The sequence below is a fragment of the Sturnus vulgaris genome, chromosome 5, assembly GCF_052056855.1.
Source record: "Sturnus vulgaris isolate bStuVul1 chromosome 5, bStuVul1.hap1, whole genome shotgun sequence".
NCBI lineage: Eukaryota > Metazoa > Chordata > Aves > Passeriformes > Sturnidae > Sturnus > Sturnus vulgaris.
The window spans coordinates 30,847,698-30,870,510 of NC_142247.1; the positions used below are offsets into that span (position 1 = coordinate 30,847,698).

The window sequence follows — 22,813 nt, forward strand, 5'->3', positions numbered from 1 at the left end:
GGAGACTGGGGCATCACATAGCAAGGAGTTTAGAAATGCATTTTCTCTGCTGGAGCCAAGGAAAGGCAATGGAACCTCAAATTTACTGTCTGCCTCGCTGCCTCAGTTTCTAAGAGAGATGAAACATGGTTCAACCCTTCCTGACTCTTGTGGTTAGTTTGATGGATGGAAATTACACAATTGCCTGACTCTGTGCATTGTTTTGCCTCTCTCAAGTTGTACTTCCCACTCTGTCCCCGCTGGGAGTAATTTTTCTCTGCAGTGTGTGGGTATCTAGGGGAAGAAGGGAAGAGAAAGGACATATGCAGCCTGAAGAGAATTAGAAGGGGTGGGGATGAGGACGAATGGGGAAGAGCTTGGATAGATCCTGCTATCATAGGAATTATGCAGGTAAACTGTAGGGAGGGCATAGCCTGGATTCCCTTACCCAACACCAGCTTATGGGTAGAACAGAGATTCCAGACTACATTTTGATGGCTTTTGTCACATAGAGTATAAGCCTAGAGAAGCACTAGAACAGACATTTCTCACCCCAATCCTAGGCTCTGGGGCATCTCTTACCAACCAAATACATATTTGTAATTCTTTTACAAAGATGGGAGACGTTGCCAAGAGAGGGGGTCATATTCAGACTTCTGTTCCACCTCTGGACATGAGCCTGCCTCTCTGCACTGAACCTAAAGCAGGAGCGAATGTGTGTGTGCAAGCACTTGTGCTCCAAAGCAGTGGGGAGCAAACTCACTCTGTATCACATCAGTAACAAAGAGATTCAGCACAGGAGACATTTGCAGGCATGAGCAGAAGAAAACCTTCACGTTCCTTCTCCAGGGTGAGCGCGTGCTTCAACTCTGAGATACGCTCCCTGCCTCTTGAAATTAATTCAACATTCCTGTGGCTTGGGCGAAAAGAGCTGGAATGAATAATCGGGCTGTGCTGGCCTTGCTGCAGATTGCCTGGTAGATACAGCCCTCTGCAGGAAGGAAAAGGGCAAGAGACTGCAGTGGTGCTCGGGCTGCTCTGCCGGGCACAGTACATGATACTCTTATCCCACATCCTCTGACTTTATCACGAAAATGATCACGTTACCCTGAGTTTTGGGCTTGTTTTAAGCACTTTTATTTCTCTTTTTACACAAGAGACAAAAACCCCCAGACTCCAGATGATACCACTGTACGAAGATGGGAATGAATGACTCTGTGTGTGTGTATGCTGGTGGGGAGACACATGTACCTCCATTTTTTCATGCCATCTGACTGCAAAACTTTCAGAAACAAAACCCAGGCTTCTGAGCTACTCAAGGAGCTAACTTTTGCTGGGGAGCCATCAACCAGAAGCAGAGCTAGTGTTTGGGTTTCTTCCCTAAGGAAATTCGTGGTGGTCCATGAGTCTCAAAAAAGAGAGACAAAACATCCAGAGCTGCCTTCCTGGTCCCACAGCATCTCTATGCTCAGTTAGCCCTTATGTTGAATAGGGATCCAATATCTTTAACTTTTAAAAATCTATGACTCAGTTACAGAGCAGGGGCTTCCCAGGATTGAAGCCCTCACTACAGGCTTTAGGAAGGGGGAAAGAGGGATTTCTTCTGAACTGAGGGCTTCTTATCTTACCTGGACCTCTAATTTCACAGTCAGTTTCTAAATATCGGTGGCCTCCACCCCACAACCACTACACATCTGTTCACGGAAGAGAAACCACTGGGGCTTTTCTGCTCTGCAACTGACTGGACCGTGCTCAGCCTCTCCAAGAGAATCTACATGGTCCCTCATAGAAAAACGTCCTGGCCTGGTGTGACAACAGGAGGGACTGGAGACATGGTGCAGATATTCCTGTCTCCTCTCAGATCCTGTCCCACATATCTGGAGCTGCATGGGAGAACCCAAAGGCCAGTTGCTGTTGAGTCTTTGTGTTCAGACATGGGCAGCCCCACGCCCACAGTTTGGACAGTCTCAGTGGATTGCACCCTGCGCCTCTGCCTTCAGTTTGGAAGGGGTAGGAGCAAAGAGGGACAGCTGTCCTGTCAGTCATCTGCCTGCCAAGTGGGAGGCAGAGGGAACCAAAGGTCCCAAATTTCTTCACTGGAAGAGCCCAGTGTGAAAGGGAAGGTCTCCAATAACCTACACCTTTCTGATGCCGGTGACCAGGCCATGGTTCAGTTTTTGTTGGCAATCTTTTTCTTACGGGCAGAGACCAGATCATATAAAGGATTCTGTGTGATGCTAGTCCTGGAAATTAGAGGAAATGGGAGCAAAAGTAAGACATTTGATGATGGAAAGCAGCACAGGCAACCTAACTGAACTTGCACAGGGACACCACTTATCAAAATGTAGGACTGGAGATCTGCAGACTCCCAGTAGAGAATTTAGCTGTGACTAGAGATTGTCCAGAAGGGACCTTGAAACTCTTTGAAGTCAAGGGGTACCATAGTTGTTAGACTGCAAACATTTCTTTCCACCCTTTCCCCACCCTTTTCAAGCTCTGATAAAAGACACCCAAATAAACTTTGTGGCCATTTGTCCCCAGGGCTGAAAAAAGGCAACTTGAGCCTCAAGTTCTCCTCACCGTATTGCCTCGATCCACTCATCACGCTCTGCTGGAGTGGCTGCTGAGATCTTGTAGGACTGATGCTTGCCTTCAACCACCTTCCCATCCCCATCTGTTTTGCAGGCTTTGATCTTCTGCCCTTTGCAGTTGGGATTGAAGAGCTCAAAGCAGTTCTGTCAGAAAGGAAACAAAATGGAGCAGTAGGATAAGACAGGGGGGACCAAGACGACTCCTGCCTTCAACCATGAGTAACAGGCTCAGAGAGCTCCAATGGGGAGGAATCTACAAAATGCAACAGACCCTATATTTCCCCACCTCAAAAATTTCCCTATGAGTTAGATGACCTTCCTTAGGTAAATACACCCCTCCTATGAAGAAATGGACACTAAAACAGGCTTTATGGAGAGATGGAGCAGCAACACTTATCAAAACACACCTTCTAGGATCTGTCACTCCACTCTATCCATGAAAATCCCTCCTCCTTTTAAGAAGATGCAACATCCTCTTTTCTGCCTGCCACCACACAGATAGGAGGCACTTTTCTCAGAGCCATGACACATCGAAGAGTGGGTACGCACGAAGGACACACGGAAGAAATGTGTCACTTCCTGGGCAAGTTCCCTAACACCAACAGTTCTGTTTAGTCTACATGTGCTGTAACTCATTAGAGAGAGTCCCGTGGAGAGAAATTAAACCCACAGCTCCTGGTGCAAAACAAGTAGGAAGTCAGCTGTGTGCATTCATCTCTGCCCCACTACACACACATACACAAGTGAGAACATACAATACAGTCAGCCAAAGGACAGCTCTCTACTCACACCAAAAATGTAAATTAAAAACACAGCCATGTTTAGATGGGGGCACAAGGCAGTTTCCAATGGCACCTTCCCTTTGAGAAGCAAGAACACTAGGAGCAATTTGTGTAGAGTAGGAGTAATTTGTGTGCATCTTCTCTTCCCTCCAACCATCTGACAGCCTGTGTTGGCAGAGTGCCAACCAATGGATACTTACTGGCTTTTTGGGATCATCCACCTTCCGGACTGATAGATTCTCCAAGGGTATAATGCCCAGAGGCTCTTTGTCCTGAAGGCAAGGAAACATAAATTAACACCCAACATGCTCCCCAGATCTATGTCACTGTTAAGAACCTTTCTGATTTCCCCTGTGTGGGCCTTTGTGGGGGTGACAAGGGCAGAATAATGCTTCGGGAGACCCCTTCCATTGACACAATAGTTTAATCAAGAGGAGACCACAGTGTCCAGGCTCCATCCTCCTCCAGATGCAGGGGTGAAGAAACCGTACAGGAATGAGTGGAGGAGTGAGACAGTCTGGGAGCACGGGGTAAAAAGGGGAGACTCGCTCCCTATCCTCTGCTCCTCCCTGGCCCCTCAGAGGCTCATAACCACCCAGGAGAGTTTCCCAACCATGAGTTAAGCCTTTACCGTGGTATATTCAAAGTAATACAGGCAGTTAGAGGTCAGAATGAACCAGCGGCGTTTCCAGGTTTTCACTCGTCCTCCTAAAGGCAGTGAGGTTCAGAAGCCATTAGTCACACATTTTTCTGTCCTTCCCCAAGCTCCAGACATGCACACACAGTCACGCCCTCCCAGCTCTCTGTGTAGGTGAGCCCCAAGGAGACACCACGGTATCAGACTGACATGATGCTGTGTGATAAGACACACACGGAGCCAGTTTTGCTCTGATGGGTCTGGGGACGGAGAGGGAGATGTTTTCGAGTCTTTCTTTGAGCAGAAAGAGCCTGCAGAAGCCGGGACGAGGGAGCAGGCAGCTGGTTTCAACAGCAGGTGTCAGCCTCAGCCCACCACAGCAGACAGGAGCGAAGGACAGCGGAGATGATGACGGTAGGTTCCCGGGGGAGATGTGTGGTGGGAGGATGCAAACGGGGAGGGCAGAGGAGCTAGGGGAGTCCTCCCCCTTACCTAGTTTCAGCAGCCAGCCTTCACGGTTAGGGTTGAAGAAAGTGTGGGTGAGGTCATTGCCATCGTCCTCTGGTATGGAGAACGGCTCGTTCTTAATGCTCTCAAACAGATTCTGCCCCAGAGCATTGGTGGAGAAGGAGAGAGAGAAAGAGAGAGAGGGGGAAAGAAATATTGATTTCTGACAAAACCTGTACACAACTATCCTAGGTCCAACTAGTCCATCACTGTTTTTACAAGGGAAGCTGGGTGAGGGCAGGAGAGCACACGGTGAGCACTGGGGATAAAACACTCTGCGCCTCACAGGGTCTCCAGGGGGGCCACCAGCTCTTTTCTGCATCTTGTGTCATAAAAAGACTCTCAGTTTGGAAAATTACAGCCATAAAATGGTGCTCCCAGAGCAAGACGGGCTGCAGTGACCAAACCCAGCACGTCACAAGTGCTGCCGTGGGTAGTATTAAGGCACTAGGATGGGACTCAGCACGGCAGAGATGCAGCCCCATTTAGACGCAGGGTTGGTGGTGCCAAACGCTGCTGGGAAGTGCAATGTGGAGACCAGCACGTAGAGCTACATGGCCACAAGGAGGCACATGTCACAGAGCCAAAGCTTTGGCACTGAGGGGCACAAAGGGTGACATTCATAACAGCAGAGTGACAGGAAGGCAAGTTACTGGCTTTCAAAGGATATTGAAATGTTGTTCACATCATTGTATTTGCCATAATTTATTACACAAATCCCAAGCCAAGGGGAAAAGAAAAGAGAGTACAGGCTTCTGCAACTTTCCTCAAATTGCCTGAAAGAAATGACACTCTGGAGAAAGATCTAAAGGCTCTACCCTGAGGGGATGCTGCTCAGCAAACCCCAGGTGTGAGATGTAGGCAGTCCCTTTGACACGAGACAGAAGTTATTCTGCCCAGGCTGCTTGGGTGAAGGCAGACACATAGAGGCAGGCTGCCCATCTCTACCTTACCTCACAGGGCAAGTCCCATGCCTGCTGAGCCTTTGGAAAAATGCCAGCTGCAGCTTTGCTAATGGATGGATCCCCTGTCTCTGCACCTTTTTTTCTCAGTAGACCCGAAGGGATGAGAAAATGGGAATTCTTCTTACCTTTAAAAGCTCTTCTGGCAGGTCCCCTCCATTGTCAATGCCTCTGTTGATGGCTACAAACCTTTCAAAGTGGGGTTTGTCTTTCACATTGGGATTGTGCAGGCTGGTGTTAAGCATGATGATAGAGAAGGAGAGTACATAACAGGTATCTAGCAATGAGAAAGAAAATCAGGAAGGGTGGCACTTGTCTTAGAGGGCAGATCACAGGTGGTTTGGTTTCTAGTCACTGAAGAAGAGTCATCCTCTCATTTGTAGGACAAGAAGGGAAATGTTCCCTCCTCTAGGAGAAAGGGGGACACAGTTGATTTCCTATCATGGAGGTGATTCCATGCCCTCAGGATAATGGGGCAAGTTGGGCAGATGCAGTCTAATAATGGCTTTGCCAGCAGGAAAGTTTCTGCAGATCTACATCTGTCAGTGCTATCTATCCCTACTGTGATGAGGCACTACCTCATGTGAGGCTGGGAGCCCTTCTGCTGCCCATCAGGAGGGCCTGGAGCACAGTAGAAAAAGGAGGACTGAAGATGCTCAGTTTAGGAGCTTCAAGGAACTGGGCTGCCTCCTTTAGCTTAGGGGGAAACACACTTCCAAGTGATGCTGCCTGTGCTTTGTGAATGGAAAAGGAAGGCTCCTCTCCCTAGCACACAGCACAGCTCAGCTTTACAGGCCTTCTCCCCATAACCACCTGTGGACTGGAACACTCCTGGGTTACACTTGCAGTACCAGTTGGCAAAGGCCTCCATCATCCTGTCAATCTTCTGCGCCTCCCCAGGCAGCCGGAAGCTCCAGAGGAACTGTCTGTCGGGAGCAGAGTGACACAGCATCAGCCAGATTGGGTCCAAGGGACAGGGATGCCTCCCCTCAACCCATGCAACACCATGAGGATAAGAGAAGGCATTCCATCACACTGGGGAGACAACACAGGGCATGGAGCAGGGGCTCTGCTCCTCTCTAGAAATTGCCTGGATACATCAGCTTCAAACACCGAAAATGCAGAAAAAAGAACTAAGCCCCCCAGAAATCACAGCTCTGCTTCCCTAATGAGAGCCCTGCAAGGCAGCAGAGACCTCAGGAGAAAGAGTCCTGCCAGGAGGCAGCCTGTAATAAAACAAGGTGCCCTAAGACAGAGTCACTTTGTTATTGATGTAACAGGCACTGAGGACAGATCTTTCCTCCTGCCAAAAATAACTTTTTTCATCCCCCCAGACACTGAAGCCACAGTGACCCACTTTTCTGCATGTGGGCAATCCAATCAAGGGGCCATAAAAGTGTTTCCCATCCCCTCGAGAAATTGTTGACACCTCAGAGAGTAACAGCCCAGGAGCCTACACACAGAGCAGGGCCTTGGGAAGCTCCCATTTCAGCCCAAGAGAAATTCCTGACCCTCCTGGGTGGTAAGACCCAATGGCTGAGCAGGTTCCAGCACTGTCCCCCACACTTGGCACACTCACTCACCTCAGTGCCTGCACCAGGTTGAGGTTGGCAAACTGGTGACATGCCACAAAGGCCTGGAGGATCTCAATGTTTTTGGGGTCCCTGTGAGGGGATAGAGGGAAAAGGTCAGGAGAGCTTTGACCCTGCTCATCCTGGATTCCCTTGGTGTGACAGCACGCACCTGGCTCCAGCCCAGTCTCACCTCCCCTCTGACCAAGAAGCAGCCAAGTGCACACTCCAGTCTGGGATGACTGATCCCATTAGAGGCAGGAGAAAAGGCAGTCCATACAACCAGCCTTAGTCACACTCCAAAGACCCTCCCTGGGGTGTCCTGCCCACCCAGCCCACTGTGGTTGGAGATACGTCCAGTCTTGGCACCTGGATGAGGTGTGCCACAAGTCATCCAAAATGGTAGTGCAGAGGGGCCAGGCAGGACAGGGCCTCCAAGGGGTCTCCTCAGCCAGGGTTGCTCACCTCCTACCCAGGTAATCCCCAATGGCTGTCTTGTTCAGGCCTTCCCCCTTGTGCAGGAACCTGGCGATCTCCTGCAGGTCTGAGGACAATACCTGGTGCTCGATCAGGTACTGGATCCCCTGGGGAGGAGAAGCAGGACAGGGAAGTCAAACAGCTCCCTGGTCTAATGATACACTCTGATATCAGCCTTCCTTAGCTTTGATGGACTTGCTCCTCTGCTACTCCCCAGCCCCTTCATGGGAGACCACAGCCGTGTTCTCATCTTTATTCAATCCCTCTTCATCCACTATGGGTTGTCAGTCCTGTTTTCATTTCATCCCTAGATTTGGCTAAATGTTTCACTGGCATGGAAACTCAAGCAAACAAAATAGGGCAATGTAGATTTAAAGTCAGAAAAGGAAAAGTCAAAATAATAAATTTTTATATTTTCAACTAAAATGTCTTAGTGTTCTGCTCCTAAATGTGTTATTTTTTCCTAAATTAACTTAACTTATAAGAAAAATTGTTTGTTTGAAAGAAAGCATAATAAAAAAAAATTTACTCAGACAAAAATATGGGCTTGAGACAACTTGAAACAATTTTTTCCTAGATTTTTCTTCTATGCCATAGAATGGAGAAGTCTGCAATCTTTTCATCTCCGTCCCTCCTAGACATTAAAGATGGAATATGCTTTTTAAGGAATATAGAAGTGGTGAGTTGGGTTGTGCAAAGAGTCAATATCCTATTTTATAGAGAATTTCACAATTTTTAAAGCCAGAGAAAAAGCTGAGGCTTTTTTCAAAAGATTCTTGACAATATCTAACAATGATGCAGTTCTCCAGACCACACTGCAATTCTCCTTGCAATATACAATAAAGGAATGAAAATTGTTTTAGATCCATCAAAATGTTCTGCTTCAATAGAATCATTTCACTTTCTTTTGCAATATATATGAAACTATTTTTAAAATGCCTCAAAGAAAAAGCAGTTTTAAAAGAAGAAATCAAAATTTTTGTGAGATTTTTTTCTACTCTATTTTCCTCTTTTTTTTTTTCCCAGATGGATTTTCAGTAATATCAATTTAATTTTGAAAAGCATTGCAGTGATGATGGGGCCCCATTTTCCAAAAGAAAATGTTTCTCCCCAAAGGTTTTTATCAGCCAGATTCCTAATGCTTACCTCCTCTAGCCTCAGGAATTTTCCATGGGATCTTGGAGATACGAACTCATTTATAAGTATCAGCATTGAATAGATGGAGTGTAACCTTAGAAAGGAGGGTCAAAGAAATTTCCTTGCATTGCAGCATCTCCCACTCTATGGCATGTAGCAAGAGGGAGGCAATAATCAGAGATCTGCATTATACAGGCACACAGTATATAACATTTTGACCAGTCTGATTGGCATTGAACTCATAAAGCTAAGCTGGTTTGGGGTTAGAATTAGTTCGGGTATTCCTGCACAGCATGGCAGAGAGAGATGCCTCAGGGGCTTCAAAGCAAGGTCAGACAGAAAGGCAAAATAAGAGCAACTCTCACACAGGCTGTGAGTATGACATTGCTGCTCTGACAGCCCCCACTGGCAGAGGGATGGCCAGGGGACTGGCAAGCGCTCCAGCTGGGGTGTGGACACTGGGGAAGGCATCGTGACACTCTCAGCAGGGCACAGAGGAGGCATGAAAAGCTGTCCCACAGAGCAGCAGCCACCCGAGATGTTAGCTGTGGTGATGAGCTGATGATCAGTTATCATTTCATCACCGCTTGTGGTTTCTCTTGAAGAGCTCTGCCAATGAGGAGGAAGGAAGAGGGAACTGTCTTTGTTCACATCTTCTCGACTTGATCATGATGGCTTTAGAGCTTTCTGCAGAGGGCTGAAAGCGGTGAAGTCTTGACACCACTGGTCAGAGCCCCAAAAAGTGGAAAAGCTGTGTTTACTCCACAGTTCAACCAAAACTTTCCAAAATGACAGAGGCATTCTGTCCTCTTCTGTTCTCAATGAGCCAAGGAACCTGACGCACTCTCTTTCTTAGTTCATCCTCCTCTATCACATTATAGCAAGCTCCTAGCCTCTCACAGTCAGGAAGGGCTGTGCTGAAGGAAATTTGGCTCTCATGGCATGCTGACAGTGTTAAACCATCCTCCCTTTACTTCTCTTAGGTTTGGGTTGAATTGTACGGCATGGCCTCTGAGCCCATGATAGGTGGGAGGCAACACAGCTTGATCATATCAGAATTCCTCAGCCGGGGCAGGGTGGAGGCTGCTCCCAACAGGGTCCTCAGTGAGGTAGGAACCCATCCCCACAGTTCCCTGCCATAGTTCCTTCGACATCAGTGGCTTCAGCTGGAACAGCAGCCAGCAGAGGCTCTTCCTCCCAGCTTTATCCTCCTGGTAAAATGAACAAATCCTACCTTTTCAGGATCCATGTTGAATTTCTTCCGGCCCCCAGACAGAATTTTATCCCTCTGTGACAGCTTGCTACAATCATAAAAAAGAAGGAAAAGTCAAACTTAGAATAAAGGACCATGTCATTTCACTTACAAGGTGAGATACCTCAAGGACAGGTGTCTGACTATCCAGGAGTAATGAGAAATCTAAAAGGATAGAAGGGCCTCATTTCCCTCCTGGTCTCATTCCCCTGCCCTTGTTGTGAACCAAATCCTATCAGTGTTTTTGTTTTCTCAACTTAAAAAGAGTGAAACAAAGGAATTCCACTTGCCTGGTCTGCTCTCCAGGATTATTGTCTGCCTCTTGCTTCTCCTCTTGGAAACACTCAAACTCTGCAACCATCTCAGCAATCTCTTCCTTCAGCTTCTGCAAAAGAAATGTCAGGAAGATGAAGGCAATGGAGGGAAAAACAGCAGACACACAGTAAGGAAGAGTAAGAGCATGTCTGACTTCTTCCCTCAGTCATAGGAAAAGGACAGGTCAGGTGCTCATGACCAGCCAAGGATGTCTATGAAATGGGCACTACTCTGGAATGATCCTGCTGGATTCCAGATGAAAACAACTGGAAAGAGAGACAGAAGGATATTCTCAGGCCTATTGTCAAACAGGACTGGAAAAATCAAGCTTAATCAGTGTGGCGAGTGTCAGAGAACTCATGCCACTGTTGATTTCAGTTCCTCAAACAATGCCAGATGCAAGAATCCTTCCATTGTGCCCTTTCCTTTTATTTTGCACAGCCCTGCTACACATCCAGGAAAGGAGAAGTGGAACTGGTAACTGTGAGATCAATATGAACCCAAACTGGCTGTATTATGAAACACAGAATTTTTAATGTACCTGTCATTTAAATACCATTGAGCAGATAACTCTCTTCAGGTGGAGAAGAAAGAGAGGAGGAGTAAAGGTAAAGTAATTACTGCTAAATTCTAAAAAATCAATTGTGGAATTCACTTTCATTTAGGCCCATGACAGACCATGGCTGCCTTGGCTGGATATTTGTGTTACCATGGAAATGAAGGTGTCTATACCTCCTTGCTTCCATCCTGCAGTTATGTTCCACCTCAAAGCCAAAGTGCATCACAGCTCTCTTCCAGGAATCACCCAAATTCTTCCTCATACCAACCAGAACAGGCAGGGAAAGAAGGGTTATTTTATGACAGATCCTTTCTCATCAAGGAACGAGGATGTAGATGGAGCACATAATCAGAGAGAGAAACTGAATTTCTGCAATATCCCATAATTTAAAAGAGCTTCTGGGTCTCAGTTTTGCTCTGGCCACCTTCTGTTGTGCTTCACTGGTCCCCAGAGCTGTGAGTGTTCCTCACATACTTCTAGGTGTTGCACAAATGGAACAAAGCCATGATCTCAGCTCATGACTTTCAAATGATTATCAATTTTGTTATTTTATCTACTGCTGTCTTTTGGCAGCGTTACTGGCAAGCCAAGATTTATCCTCTTTTCTCCTCCCTCCCCCTTCCCCCAGATATACCCCCAAGTCTTTGTGCTTAAGGGTACTGATAGATACCTTCTGGAAAAAAATCCCCTGAGGAAAATGTCTCTTTTTCTATGGCACTCTTCTCACCTAAATTCACTCTGCTCCACTGGACATTGCATACCTCAATGCTTAATGTCCTTGGGTCTTAAAGCATGGGTTTGTGCAGTCTAGCATCTTTTCTCTCTCCACAGTGAGCAAAAACATGTAGTATTCCTGTTCAAGTATCCTGCTCTTACACTGCCCATTGCCTGTTCTGAAAACTGGAGAGACAAACCACACACCAGCAAATCACAGGCACATACATTCATAATCTGTTCTACAAGGGGGGACAAGAGACCATCCTGGTTTGCAGCAGAGAGAGGAGATCTGGAACCCTGAGAAGTAATTGTAGTTTGGCTTAATCCTTTACTCTATGCCAGGAAATACTGCAGCTATTCCCTAGACATCTAGACACCTTCATGTTGTGGAAAAATCAGTCCAAGTTCAATGATTCAGTGGTATAAGCTCTCTCAAATGGGAAACCACACTTCATGGTGGAGGCAGAACAGAATAGAAAGGGCACAGCACAATGCAGGACTGTGATGCAGTCAGTGACTGATTTTGAATCTGTTACTTTCAGACATTTTAGGAGCCACTGGAGAAATGGTTGAGTCTGCTAAAAGGAAAAAAAAAAAAGCCAGTTCAGCCACAGAAATCTGGGTGGAAGGTCCTGCCATGAGACCTCTTCCATGAGACAAGATCCTTCATGGAGGAGTTAGGGTCCAAAGCAAATAAAAGTTTGATAAACACAGGGGGATGCTGCAGGTAACTAGGACTGATATGCCATTAGCAGGTAATCAGTAATTAAAAAGAATCATAAATGCTGAGCCAGATGTCTGTCAGTAAAACTTAGTTAAGACATTTATTTAATCCTAAATATGCAATCCCAGCTCATCACTGCTCATAATCTGACCAGCCTTTTTCAAATATCCCATTAGGGCAGCTGATGATTCCTGAAGCAGAGAGTACCACAGGCTGGATGTACCCTGGTGGCAAACAGGCCAGGGCAGCCTGAAGTTTAAAACTGAATTTGGATCATGACAGAGAAAATATCTCCTGTACAAGAGCACTTTTGCATGGCCTGGATTGTTATGCAAAGATGCTCCTTGGTGAAGACTGATTTGAGAAGGCTAGGCAGGCACAAGGGACAGGATGGTCCTTACCTTAATGTCATCCAAAAGCTCCTGTCTGTGCTTCCTGATTGTCTCTAATTCAGCCTCTTCAGCCCCACTCAAGCCAGTGGATTCTGAAAGAATAAAGATTCCTGTGAAAACTCTACTGGGGCCAATATATCATGGAAAAAGCTTCCCCAACCTCTCAGGATTACCTTCTCCTAGGGTCATGCCACAGCAACTCCGATTTCTGTGTTTCAGCATCTGTGTTCCCTGCTGTTGCAACCACTGCACCTCACCTTTACCTTGCAAAGGGTTCTCAGTCCAGACTGTGCAGCACAGACCATACCCCCTCTCCTTGCAGCCACAGGCTCTGCACAGCCCTCTCAGCTGACCCTGCAGACACCACTGCCTATTCAGCCAATTCTGCTCACCCTGGGCATGGTGAAGAGGTCTCACTAAATGCTCTCTGGTGCTTGTTATGTCAGACATCTTTAGATGCTAAAAATCTATGGCCTAAATACTTCATTTACAGCCAAACCTCCCAAGAAAACCACTGGCTTCATGAGTTGATCTGTCATAGCTAGAGTCAGAAATGGCTTAAGAGAGAAAATCGAGGTTTTTCAAGTGGGAGGGCAGGATCTGGGAGATGAAAGCCTTGCTGAAGAATTAATGTCTTCAGGCGGCTGTTGTTCTGTGAGCAGCAGAAAATGCAGAAATATGAGTAGGCTTCCTTGCAATATACAGGCACTTAAACAAATAGCAGCAAAGCTGATGAAACCACAATATGATTCATAAAAGACCTAAAAAAATAGGGGTGACAGTGCTGCTAAATATAATCCAGGTGAAACACAGACTCTTCAGCAAGTAGAATGAGAAGGCTGCAGCCCTAGAGAGGAGACAAAGCAGAAGGTAAGGTCCCAGGAAAAAAGCAGAGCTTGCAGAAGGCTGAGAGCACTGGAGGTCATTGGTGAACTGGCAGACAGGGTCCTTGCTGCACCTAAACACTGCAAGATAAAGCTCCCCGGGAAGCCAAGGCAACTCACTGGGTGCCCTGCTGCACTGTTCCATAAGACAAAATCCCCTGGGCCTCCTGTCTTCCCAGAAAAAGGGGAAGTAGCACCAGTTGCGTTGGAAATTCTCTTAGTGTGGATCTCACATGCAAAACAATTGCTATAAATATGAGTGGAAGAAAAAAAGGGAAGGAAGCAGCCACGACAGACAGAAGGAAAAGCAGCAAGAGCAATCATCTTAGTATGCTTCTTTTCTGTCATGGCCACAACAGTTCAGAAAGACCCATCTTCCCCAATCCTAATCCTCCTGGCTGGCTGGGTTTCCACGTGCTAAGTATGTTCCTGTTACTTTTCTCAGACTGCAGCCTCTCTCCTGCCACTCTTCCTGATGGCTCCAAGCATCACATTCCCTGGGGAGAGGCTGTTGAGTCTATGGGAGTAAAGCTCTGAACAAGGAGCCAGCATGAAGCCAGGCTGGGAAGGACCCACATGCCCTCCCAGCCCTGCAAGCAGCCCTTGTGAAGAGTAGCAAGAAGCTTGACTGGTGAAACCAGTCAAGGGGGGAGGAAAAACCATCCAAAAGCTTGCGACAGCCAAATCTGTAGGTGAGGGGAAAAACCAAAGCAGGCAGGAAGGTTAGCAAACAAAAACCAAACAAATGAAAAGAAACCACAAAGATAGCCAAGCAAAAATATGCAGTGTCTCTGGTATTTGTTAGGTGGGTTGCTGACTTCCCTTTGAATGTCAGCCCTGTGCCTCTGAGCAGTGCCCAGGCTCTTCAGCTTAATTTATGTATCCTGCAGTGATGTCTGCAGGAGATCAGGCTGGCCTCTCAGTCTCTCCAGCTGTATCTCTCACTCCTATCGGGGCTTGTAATTGTGGAATCACTGGGGTGACTCCTTGACAAATTACAACAAAGACCTCTTGCCCTGTATTTCTTTCTACAAAAGCACTGTAGGAATCTTGCCTTCCCCCGCCCCATCAGCAAACTCTGCGGTGTGGCTGGTTGCTTTGCTTCAGTTGTTCTGTGTCTACTGAAGCTGCCTAAAGTATCTTAAAGAGTCATAAGGCTCCCAGAGGACACCATCTCAGCAACACGACCCCCAATAAGGCTGTAAATAACACAGTCCCCTTTCCTCCTGAACATCTGAAAACCCCAACTCCCACCTGCCCTGTTTGTCAGAATGAGAAGAGTGTGGGAAGGACTGTGTGTCGGGGGGGAGAGCAGGGGAGAAAAAGGAGTCATGGAGAAGGGGAAGAAATCAAGGGGTAAAAAAGTAGGAAAGGGTGACAGAGTTTGGGAAAAAGTGGATGGATCAAACTTTTAGGGCAATTTAGACTGAGCTGAGAAAGGGTCTTTGTCAGGTTTCCTATACAACTTAAGTCCTTGATTGGTTTAGGAAACGGTCCATGCCTTGTCAAAGTCCTCAGTACCACCTCAGTTCTACTTCCCTCTAGGACTAGGTCAGCACACAGATGAAGCATAGCCCTGGTCAGGGCTCTTTGCACAGGGGGAAATTTCACCCTGATGAAGAACACACCACAAAAACACCTGCAGGTTCCAGAAGGATGCTGTCAGTCCAACCAACACTGAAGTTTTCCAGTTCAGACAAGCAAAAAATGGCTAGTATCCTCTCCAGAGAGGACATTAGGTTGTTGTTTGGAATTTATTTTCAGAGAGCAAATGTTGAAAGGAAAGTGCGTCATCATCACATTTGTGGGTCTTACCTCTGCTCCTGAGGTTGCTTCCCCACTCTCAGGGCAGACCCAGATAGAAAGACCTGCCAGTCTTCACAAACTGACCAGGATTGTATTTTCAGTGCTGTCACTCAAAACAGGACACAGACTTCAATTGCAGTTGTGGTGGCTTATGCCTTCAGCCTCCCCACTCACAGAGCAGGTCAGAGTTATCCAAATATCCAGGCTCTTCTGTGGCCAGCAGAGAGTTCCGTGTTTGCTGGTTTCATTTCCCATTGCTAAGGGCTGTGCTAAACCACCAGGGTGTAAGGCTTTCAGTCCCATGGAAAATTATAGGACATGGGAGATGGCTTTTGAAGCACAGAGGTAAGTGGGAAGTGACCACCCAGGAGAGCTGAAAGGATGAACTGCAGAAGCAGCAGGGGAAGGTTATGAAGAACGACTGTATCTGTGCCACCACTGCAGACCCGTGTGTTACACATCCACAGTACAAGGGCAAAGGTTCATCAGGCCCATCTGAAAGGCAATGGAGGCTTTGAGTGTTGCTGCTAAAGAGTTTGGGCACCTCCACCCACGGCTGCACAAAAGCAGAGCAGCCTGATGGGCAGCTTCTGCCTGAAGGAGGCTCTCTGGTAGAAAAATATCCCCTGAAATTCGTTTTCTTTTTTGATATGGCTGCTGTGTCATCTCCAGTACAGACCACCACCTCCTCAGCCAGGTACCAGTCTAGTAGCAGGGAGATGACAGAAAGCCTCCCAGTACTCAATTCCCCCCAGCCATGTGTGTCTCCCTCCTGCAGCCACTCCACAGCTCTCTGCCAGCTTGTGTCAGAAGAAATTCAACATAAATCCCAACAGGTTTAATTTGCACATTTCAGCTATGGGGGGAAAGCTGAGAAGAAGAATTTATGTAGTCTACTGGTCCCCTTATCTCACGTGACAACTTACATCCATCCTTCAGGAGAGCTTCCCCTGACTTTTGACTACAGCTCTTACCCCACACATCCCAGCACAGGATACCACAGTGCCAGTCTGCTCTCCCATGTTTCACACACCCAGCTGAAGGGCTTGGCACACCAGCCTCACTCAGACAGTCCTGAGAGGGTTCTGAAGGAAGCTGGAAGAGGACACACACTGCAGGGAGAGCAGCCTCCCCCAGTCATCAAGTCTTACTTGCAAACAGGACCATCATGTCTCCAGGTATGAGCAGCCCCAGAGAAAGGTGTACATGCACCTCTGACCTTCAGGACAATCATGCCACAACTGAGCAATTCCAAATGCATTCAGTATTCTAAAGCTTGCTGGAAAACTTTTTCTGGTAGCCTTGGCTCCCAAGGGAATTCAGCATCAGACAAACCCACTTGCTCACCCAGCTGTGGAATGACAGGATGAGATTGAGCAAAAACATCAGTCCGAGCCAGCACATCTTTCCAGGCATTGCCTGTCTCCAGGCTCTGCTCTACCCAGAACTGAGCAAACCCCCACGGTGCCTGAATAGGGTCTCATTGTGCTATTGCAGTGTGCACGCTTTCTTCAAAGTATACTTGCTTGAATGTGTAACTTTCAAGACATAATTAACTCAGTTACACTCAGTTGAGTGAATTACTGTGTCAGACCTTCAGTTAGGAGACCCTCAGTTTCTGTCGAAGGCACACCCCAAAATAAATAGCAAAATATGAGTTATCCCTCCTCCTGCCCAGTTTGTCCTGGAGAAGTTTTGCCCACACTTGCTTTCAGGTAGTGAGGGCTGGCTTATCAGAAGAGACCCATTTTCACCAACATTCAATACCAGTCAGATGCTGGCAAGAACTCAGCTCCTACAGCTGCCACCAATTTCCCTGGCAAGCAAGGCTGGTATATGGCTTGAGCATGCCCTTTCCTTGGCTACACTCCTCAGAGCTAAAAAGCGTACAACTGTCAAAACTGGGCACTGCTTTTTGCTTTCACTGTGTGCTCCATATCCTATACACAGAAGCCTGAGGGAACAGAGTCAGAATGAGAAGACATATTAGAAGGTGATCCTTCTTCTTCCTTTGTTCATCCCACTCAGCTCTCCCTCTTTGCTGGCTTTGCACAGACACACACCCAGAGCTTCCTCAGCCAGAAGCTGGAAATTTTCAGTCTGGTGGTGTGCCTTTCCTTGCTGAATCCCAAGCTCTTTACCCACCACCTGCCAAAGCAGGAAATAAAACCTAAGATCTCTCTCAGTTCCTCAGATGTGGTTTATTTCCCCTCACCCACATCTGCCCACTGAGATTATCTGAGGACTAGGCAGGCCCACCTGTAGATCACTTGGAGCTTCTGGAACCCTAATACAGTTGTTCACCTCTAACATGGCCATAAGCAAGGGAGGCCCCAGTACCCAAAGCCCTGCAAGGGCGTTACACTGGAATACCCAACTGGGATACTGAGAGGCTCCACAAAGGCAAACCAGCTCCTGGGATCTACAGGGAAACACCATGGAGGAGTTTGCCAGAGTTGCATGAAGAACAGCCAAAGCCTACAAGGGCTCACCCCAGGTGTCACATACACCATAGACACCAAAGAGTCAGTTCCCAGCCCAGCCCAGCATCGCTGAAGGGAGGAATCAGAGCACTAACGCTCTCAGCACAAAGGCCATTCAAACCAGTGGGGAAATTTCTCCTGAAGGGAAAGGAGAGCAAGTAAAAAGAAATCCATGCCTAATGCTGAAGACTGGCAAGCAATTAACTGTACCACCAGGGATCTTCCAGCATGTCATTCCTCCAGCCACCAGAGCAGCATCCACTCTGGCTGCTGGGATTTCAGGGTGTGCTCTGCTCCATCAAACTGAGCGCACAGCCCTCACCCCAAAACAGGCACACAATGCTTGAGGCTTACCAGCAGGACAAAGGTCCATCCTGAAGAGCACAATATCTTTTCAACGCAAGTGGTGTTTCTCCTCGTATTCGGCTTGTTCAGATGCTTCACAGAACTGAAACAACTTGTAGCCAGTGGGCAGGACCGCAGCAGCTTTGGGGGGCGGGTTTCCCTGTGGCTCCTCCTTCTCTCCTCATCCTCCCCCATCAAATGTCACCAGCTTTTAGCAGTGCAGGAAACTCTGTGTATGTTTCGATGAGCTAACAGGGGCTCACTGGCTACTTCTGAAATGCAAGTGCACAAATGCATTTCTGTCCCAGCAGCTTTTTGGGAATCTCTGTTTGAGGAGACTAAAATGAGTGGTGAGAGGCTTTTTTCTGAGATACTCAGAGGAGAGAGGGGGAAAAGGGAAGTTCTTGATTCAGAAAACCCATCTGATTGGGGAAGTGGTTTTATTTTAAAGGGAAGATTCTTCCTGTTAATTCTGTAGCAGGTTGGGGTGGGGGTAGGGATAGGGATGGACACTCCAAAACTGGAGGATGGTTGATGGGAGAATAGAGTCGTCAGACTCTTCTGCCTTGCTCACTGCTCAGTGTCACTGTAAGTCTTGCTCCTTTTTCTCCCCGTAACAAACTGTTTTTCTTGTGAAACCTTGTAAGTAAGGATAGAGTGAACTAAGAAGAAATGCAGACCTCTCTCAGGTTTAGCAGTATTCCTGCTGGTGAGAGAGCTGGCATTAGCAGGACTGTTTTGAAGGCACTTGTGCTGCTCTGCTCTCCTGCGAGGCACAGAGATGCTGTTTCTCCTCCCAGCCCTCCACGCAGCTCCAGGAAGCTGTACACATCCCCTTGAGCTGTTTTTGGTTGCTGTGTGATTTATGTGATAGAGCTGTGTTGTAGGCAATGTGGGGAAAAAAATTCCCATCGAGGAGAGGACCATGTTAGAGACATAAGAACTGACGATTGAATAAATAGCTCGAGGTCAAATTCAGAACAGGTGTAAAGCCCAAGTGCTCTTGCCTCCTCAGACAGGATTGAAGCTGTAGAGGTTTGTGCCCTCTCCATCCATGAACACTTTCCTCTGGAGCACTCTCCATCCTCAGCTCCCCAGCCTGCTGCTGTACTCACGGCAGGCCTTGAGTAGCACAGCAAAACAGCCACACTTCTGCTTACCATCCTTCCCTGAGACAGCAAGGTAGAGTTTGCCAGAGCATTGTGCATGTAGAAAAATAAGAAAAGACCTTGTGACTTGCTATGCAGTCGGAGCTTGCATCTGTGTATGCTCACCACCACATCGAAGAGGCTCTTGTGAGACTGAAGGTCCTTGACTCACTAGGAGGAGAAGAGCTATTACCTTCCCACTTTCCCATTAACTGAGTCTGGTCTGAATGCCTCTGGAAAGAATAACTGGCCCTTTAGAAGGCTTGATGTGAAAGATAGGATCTGCCTAAACACTCTGCCTAGGGTCCCTTTCTCTAGGGCCATTCAGCCTCACAAACAAAGACACAGATTGCACTCCCTTCCTCCCAGTCTCTTGTATTTATTCAGTTCAAGGATCACCTCCTCTACCTGCATTCCTCTGGATCTGGTAGCCTTGCTTGTAACACTTGATGCACTTTAAATCCTTTCAGTTATTTCAGCTGGAGGAGTCTGAATGGGGAATGCACTGATAAAAAAAACTGCATGAGTCTATGTCATGTGAAAACAAAGAACCTGTGAGATGTTTTCTCATGAGGGCACACAAGAGACAGGATCATGTAAATAAACTAACCCTAGAGCATCTCCCATTCTTTCCAAAGTGGAGAGTAAGTATGTCTCCCTGTCGTGGTCCCTAGTCCTCCACTAATTCTCAAGGTGGACAAACTACTTCAGTTCTAGGCTTACCCTGGAGCAATACAACCAGTTCCTCTCTTGAGGAAACCTAGCACCAGATGAGAAGTCAGTCTACTTGAGCATCCCAGACAGGCAATACAGATGTGCAGTGGATACCAACACTACCCAGCCAGCAATGTGTCAGAAAAATGTCCTTAAGGTGTCACATGTTCTGTGGTCATGGCATGAAAAGACCATGAATGGACTACAAAACAAAACTTTCATCATTTCAAGTAAAAAAGGTAGGGGGGCAACACCCAAAGGAAGGAGGGAGGGAGGGAGGGAAGGAAGGAAGGAAGGAAGGAAGGAAGGAAGGAAGGAAGGAAGGAAGGAAGGAAGGAAGGAAGGAAGGAAGGAAGGGAGGAAGGGAGGAAGGGAGGAAGGGAGGAAGGGAGGAAGGGAGGAAGGGAGGAAGGAAGGAAGGAAGGAAGGAAGGAAGGAAGGAAGGAAGGAAGGAAGGAAGGAAGGAAGGAAGGAAGGAAGGAAGGAAGGAAGGAAGGAAGGAAGGAAGGAAGGAAGGAAGGAAGGAAGGAAGGAAGGAAGGAAGGAAGGAAGGAAGGAAGGAAGGAAGGAATCCTAGGGGAAGTGAGGTTTAAATGCTGTCCAGTGTGGCTCAGAACATGTGGGTTCTCCTACAGGTGTTGTCAGCAGTGTGTGCAATGGGGGCATCCATTGCTAGTTCACTGTTCTCACCTCATCGAGCACGGACAGATTAGGCAGACTGCTACAGATCAATACTCCAGGCATTACTCCCTGTGCCTCCTTTGACAGGGACCAGTTTCTCTCCCCAGATGCTCCCTGACTGCACACAAAAATTTAAATTTGAGCTGGAATCGTGATGGAAAATATCAAACCAACAATATGCGTGCACTCTTCTACTGCTTGGTACAGGCTTACAATAATTGTGTAAATAAAAAGGACAAATTTATATTTCCTACTGCTTTCAAGGGGATAAAGGCACGGACAAAGTGCCACGTATTTCTCTGTGCTGAACATATCAACTGTATTCCCACAAGTGTCCACAGAGTGACAAAGTACAGGTCTGTTCAAATTCAATAGCCCCTTCAGGAGGCTTAGGCTGCCATTCAGTTTGGGCTTAGGGAATGGAGTCTGTTTTAAAGGTAGAAAGATGGTGATTATAAAAGGCCATAGGCAAGAAGAAACCCTCTTATAAAGATTATAGAAGGGTCACTTAGAGTCTGATAAACTTGAATGAAGAGCCAGAGGGATTATTTTTTGTTAGACTTGAAACTGCAGCAAGATTGAAGCTTTATGCCTTTGAAATAAAATGGTAGAAGGGAAGCACGAATTTTTACTTTAGTAGTTCAGGAAATATTAGTCTTGTAAAACAGAGTAGCTGTAGATTTTCTTAGTACTCTAAATAGCTCTTTTCACTTCCGTGGTGCAGCCTTCCTAGAAGACACCATCACTTACAAGTAAAGATATGTATTAGATCTGTATTTACGAAATACAATATATCTAACATCTGATACCATATAGAGAATGGTAACAGGGAGGGGAATCAAGTCATGCAGCTGAAACTCAAGCTTGAATTTACACATATAATCTCTAGTCTCTGTTACTTTCCTTCTACAACAGGCTGGTGAAAAATGTTGTTCAACTGTCTGAGCACCTCGTGGGAAAGAATACACAGTCAGATATTGATCTGTATTTATTGCCATTAAAGTGGCACACTGGTATCAGCAAGATGGGGGATGTCACTGGCTGAGAATAAAATGTCTCTGGGAATGGAAACCCACATCAGCATCACTGCCAACCTGCAGAAGTACAGACAACCAGATAAGGCCAAGCCACAAAAACCTGGTATGATTTAGAGTCTGTGAACAATTTCTAGACTGAGGGAAGTGCAGTATGAAACAACCATCACAAAGAACTTGAAGCCAAAAGGTTTCTGCCATGGTCTTCTGCTTACCCAGATCCATAAGGGGGGGGGAGAGGAGGAGGAGGAACTCCAAAGACAGAGAAGCCTCCATGACAAGAGGTCAGGAATGGACTACCTGCCCCTGATTGCAGTAGGGCTGGTCTCCAGAACAGCCTATGAATGAGACAGGTGCAAGACTAAGTAAGCAGCTTTTGCAAGCTGAGTTGCTTATGATGGATGTAAATGTAGGTAGCTTGTCTTCAAGGAAGCTGGATTGGAACCTTCATTCTTTTTCTAAGCCTTTGTTTGATAGAACGAATTTGGGCTGGAGAAGAGAACAGAAGACAGAGCCTGTATGAAACAAGTCCACAGCCTCTCTAAGAGGGACTGCAGAACATCATTGCCCACTTCTGTTATGATCTGAGCTCTTAAGTCAGGACAGGCTTTTCAAGCAACTGTGGCAGTCTGAGAAACTGCAGCAGTGAAGGGGAGAGGGGAAGCAGCAACGAAGAGGAGTGGGAATTTTGGAAAAGAGAAGCAGCAAAGCAAGAACTAAAAGCAGGAGACAGATGGCATGAAGCTGTGTCAAAGGGGAAGTGGGAAGGTGCAAAAGGGGAATATAGGAAGTGGGGACAGTTTGCAGCCCAGTCAGGCTGAAGCAAATTAATGTTTACCCTGGTCGGCACCCAAGGCACAGAGGAAAGTTCTCACGGCCACTCAGGACTGCCTGAGAGAGAGGTCACATCAAAAAAATCCAAGGTGATGAGAAGACATGCTGTGACCATGTCCTGTGTGTGCAAAGAAATGAGCCTTGTGCTGCCTCCATGAAAGAATCCGCCCTGCTATTCTGTCTGTGCTGAAGGACAAGCCTCCTGCTCAGCTCCTGCCTTCCTGTACAGGACTGTGATGTGCAAGCATCATTTCAGAAAAGGGCCTCCTTAATTTTTTCCAT

The 22,813-nt window shown here is 47.0% G+C and overlaps 1 protein-coding gene across 1 annotated transcript; it reads right to left on the minus strand.

Annotated features, from left to right (window-relative positions):
* Positions 1 to 1,099: 1,099 nt before the first annotated feature.
* CYTH4 (cytohesin 4) lies at positions 1,100 to 18,269 on the minus strand. Its single transcript, XM_014885327.2, has 13 exons — positions 18,130 to 18,269; positions 12,612 to 12,694; positions 10,186 to 10,280; positions 9,878 to 9,944; positions 7,495 to 7,613; positions 7,042 to 7,122; positions 6,272 to 6,384; positions 5,587 to 5,735; positions 4,482 to 4,593; positions 3,984 to 4,060; positions 3,553 to 3,624; positions 2,560 to 2,714; positions 1,100 to 2,222 (listed from the first exon to the last, which is right to left on the minus strand). Exons 1-13 carry the CDS (start codon positions 18,146 to 18,148, stop codon positions 2,150 to 2,152), a joined length of 1,215 nt encoding a protein of 404 aa, XP_014740813.1. The 5' UTR covers positions 18,149 to 18,269; the 3' UTR covers positions 1,100 to 2,149.
* Positions 18,270 to 22,813: the final 4,544 nt, after the last annotated feature.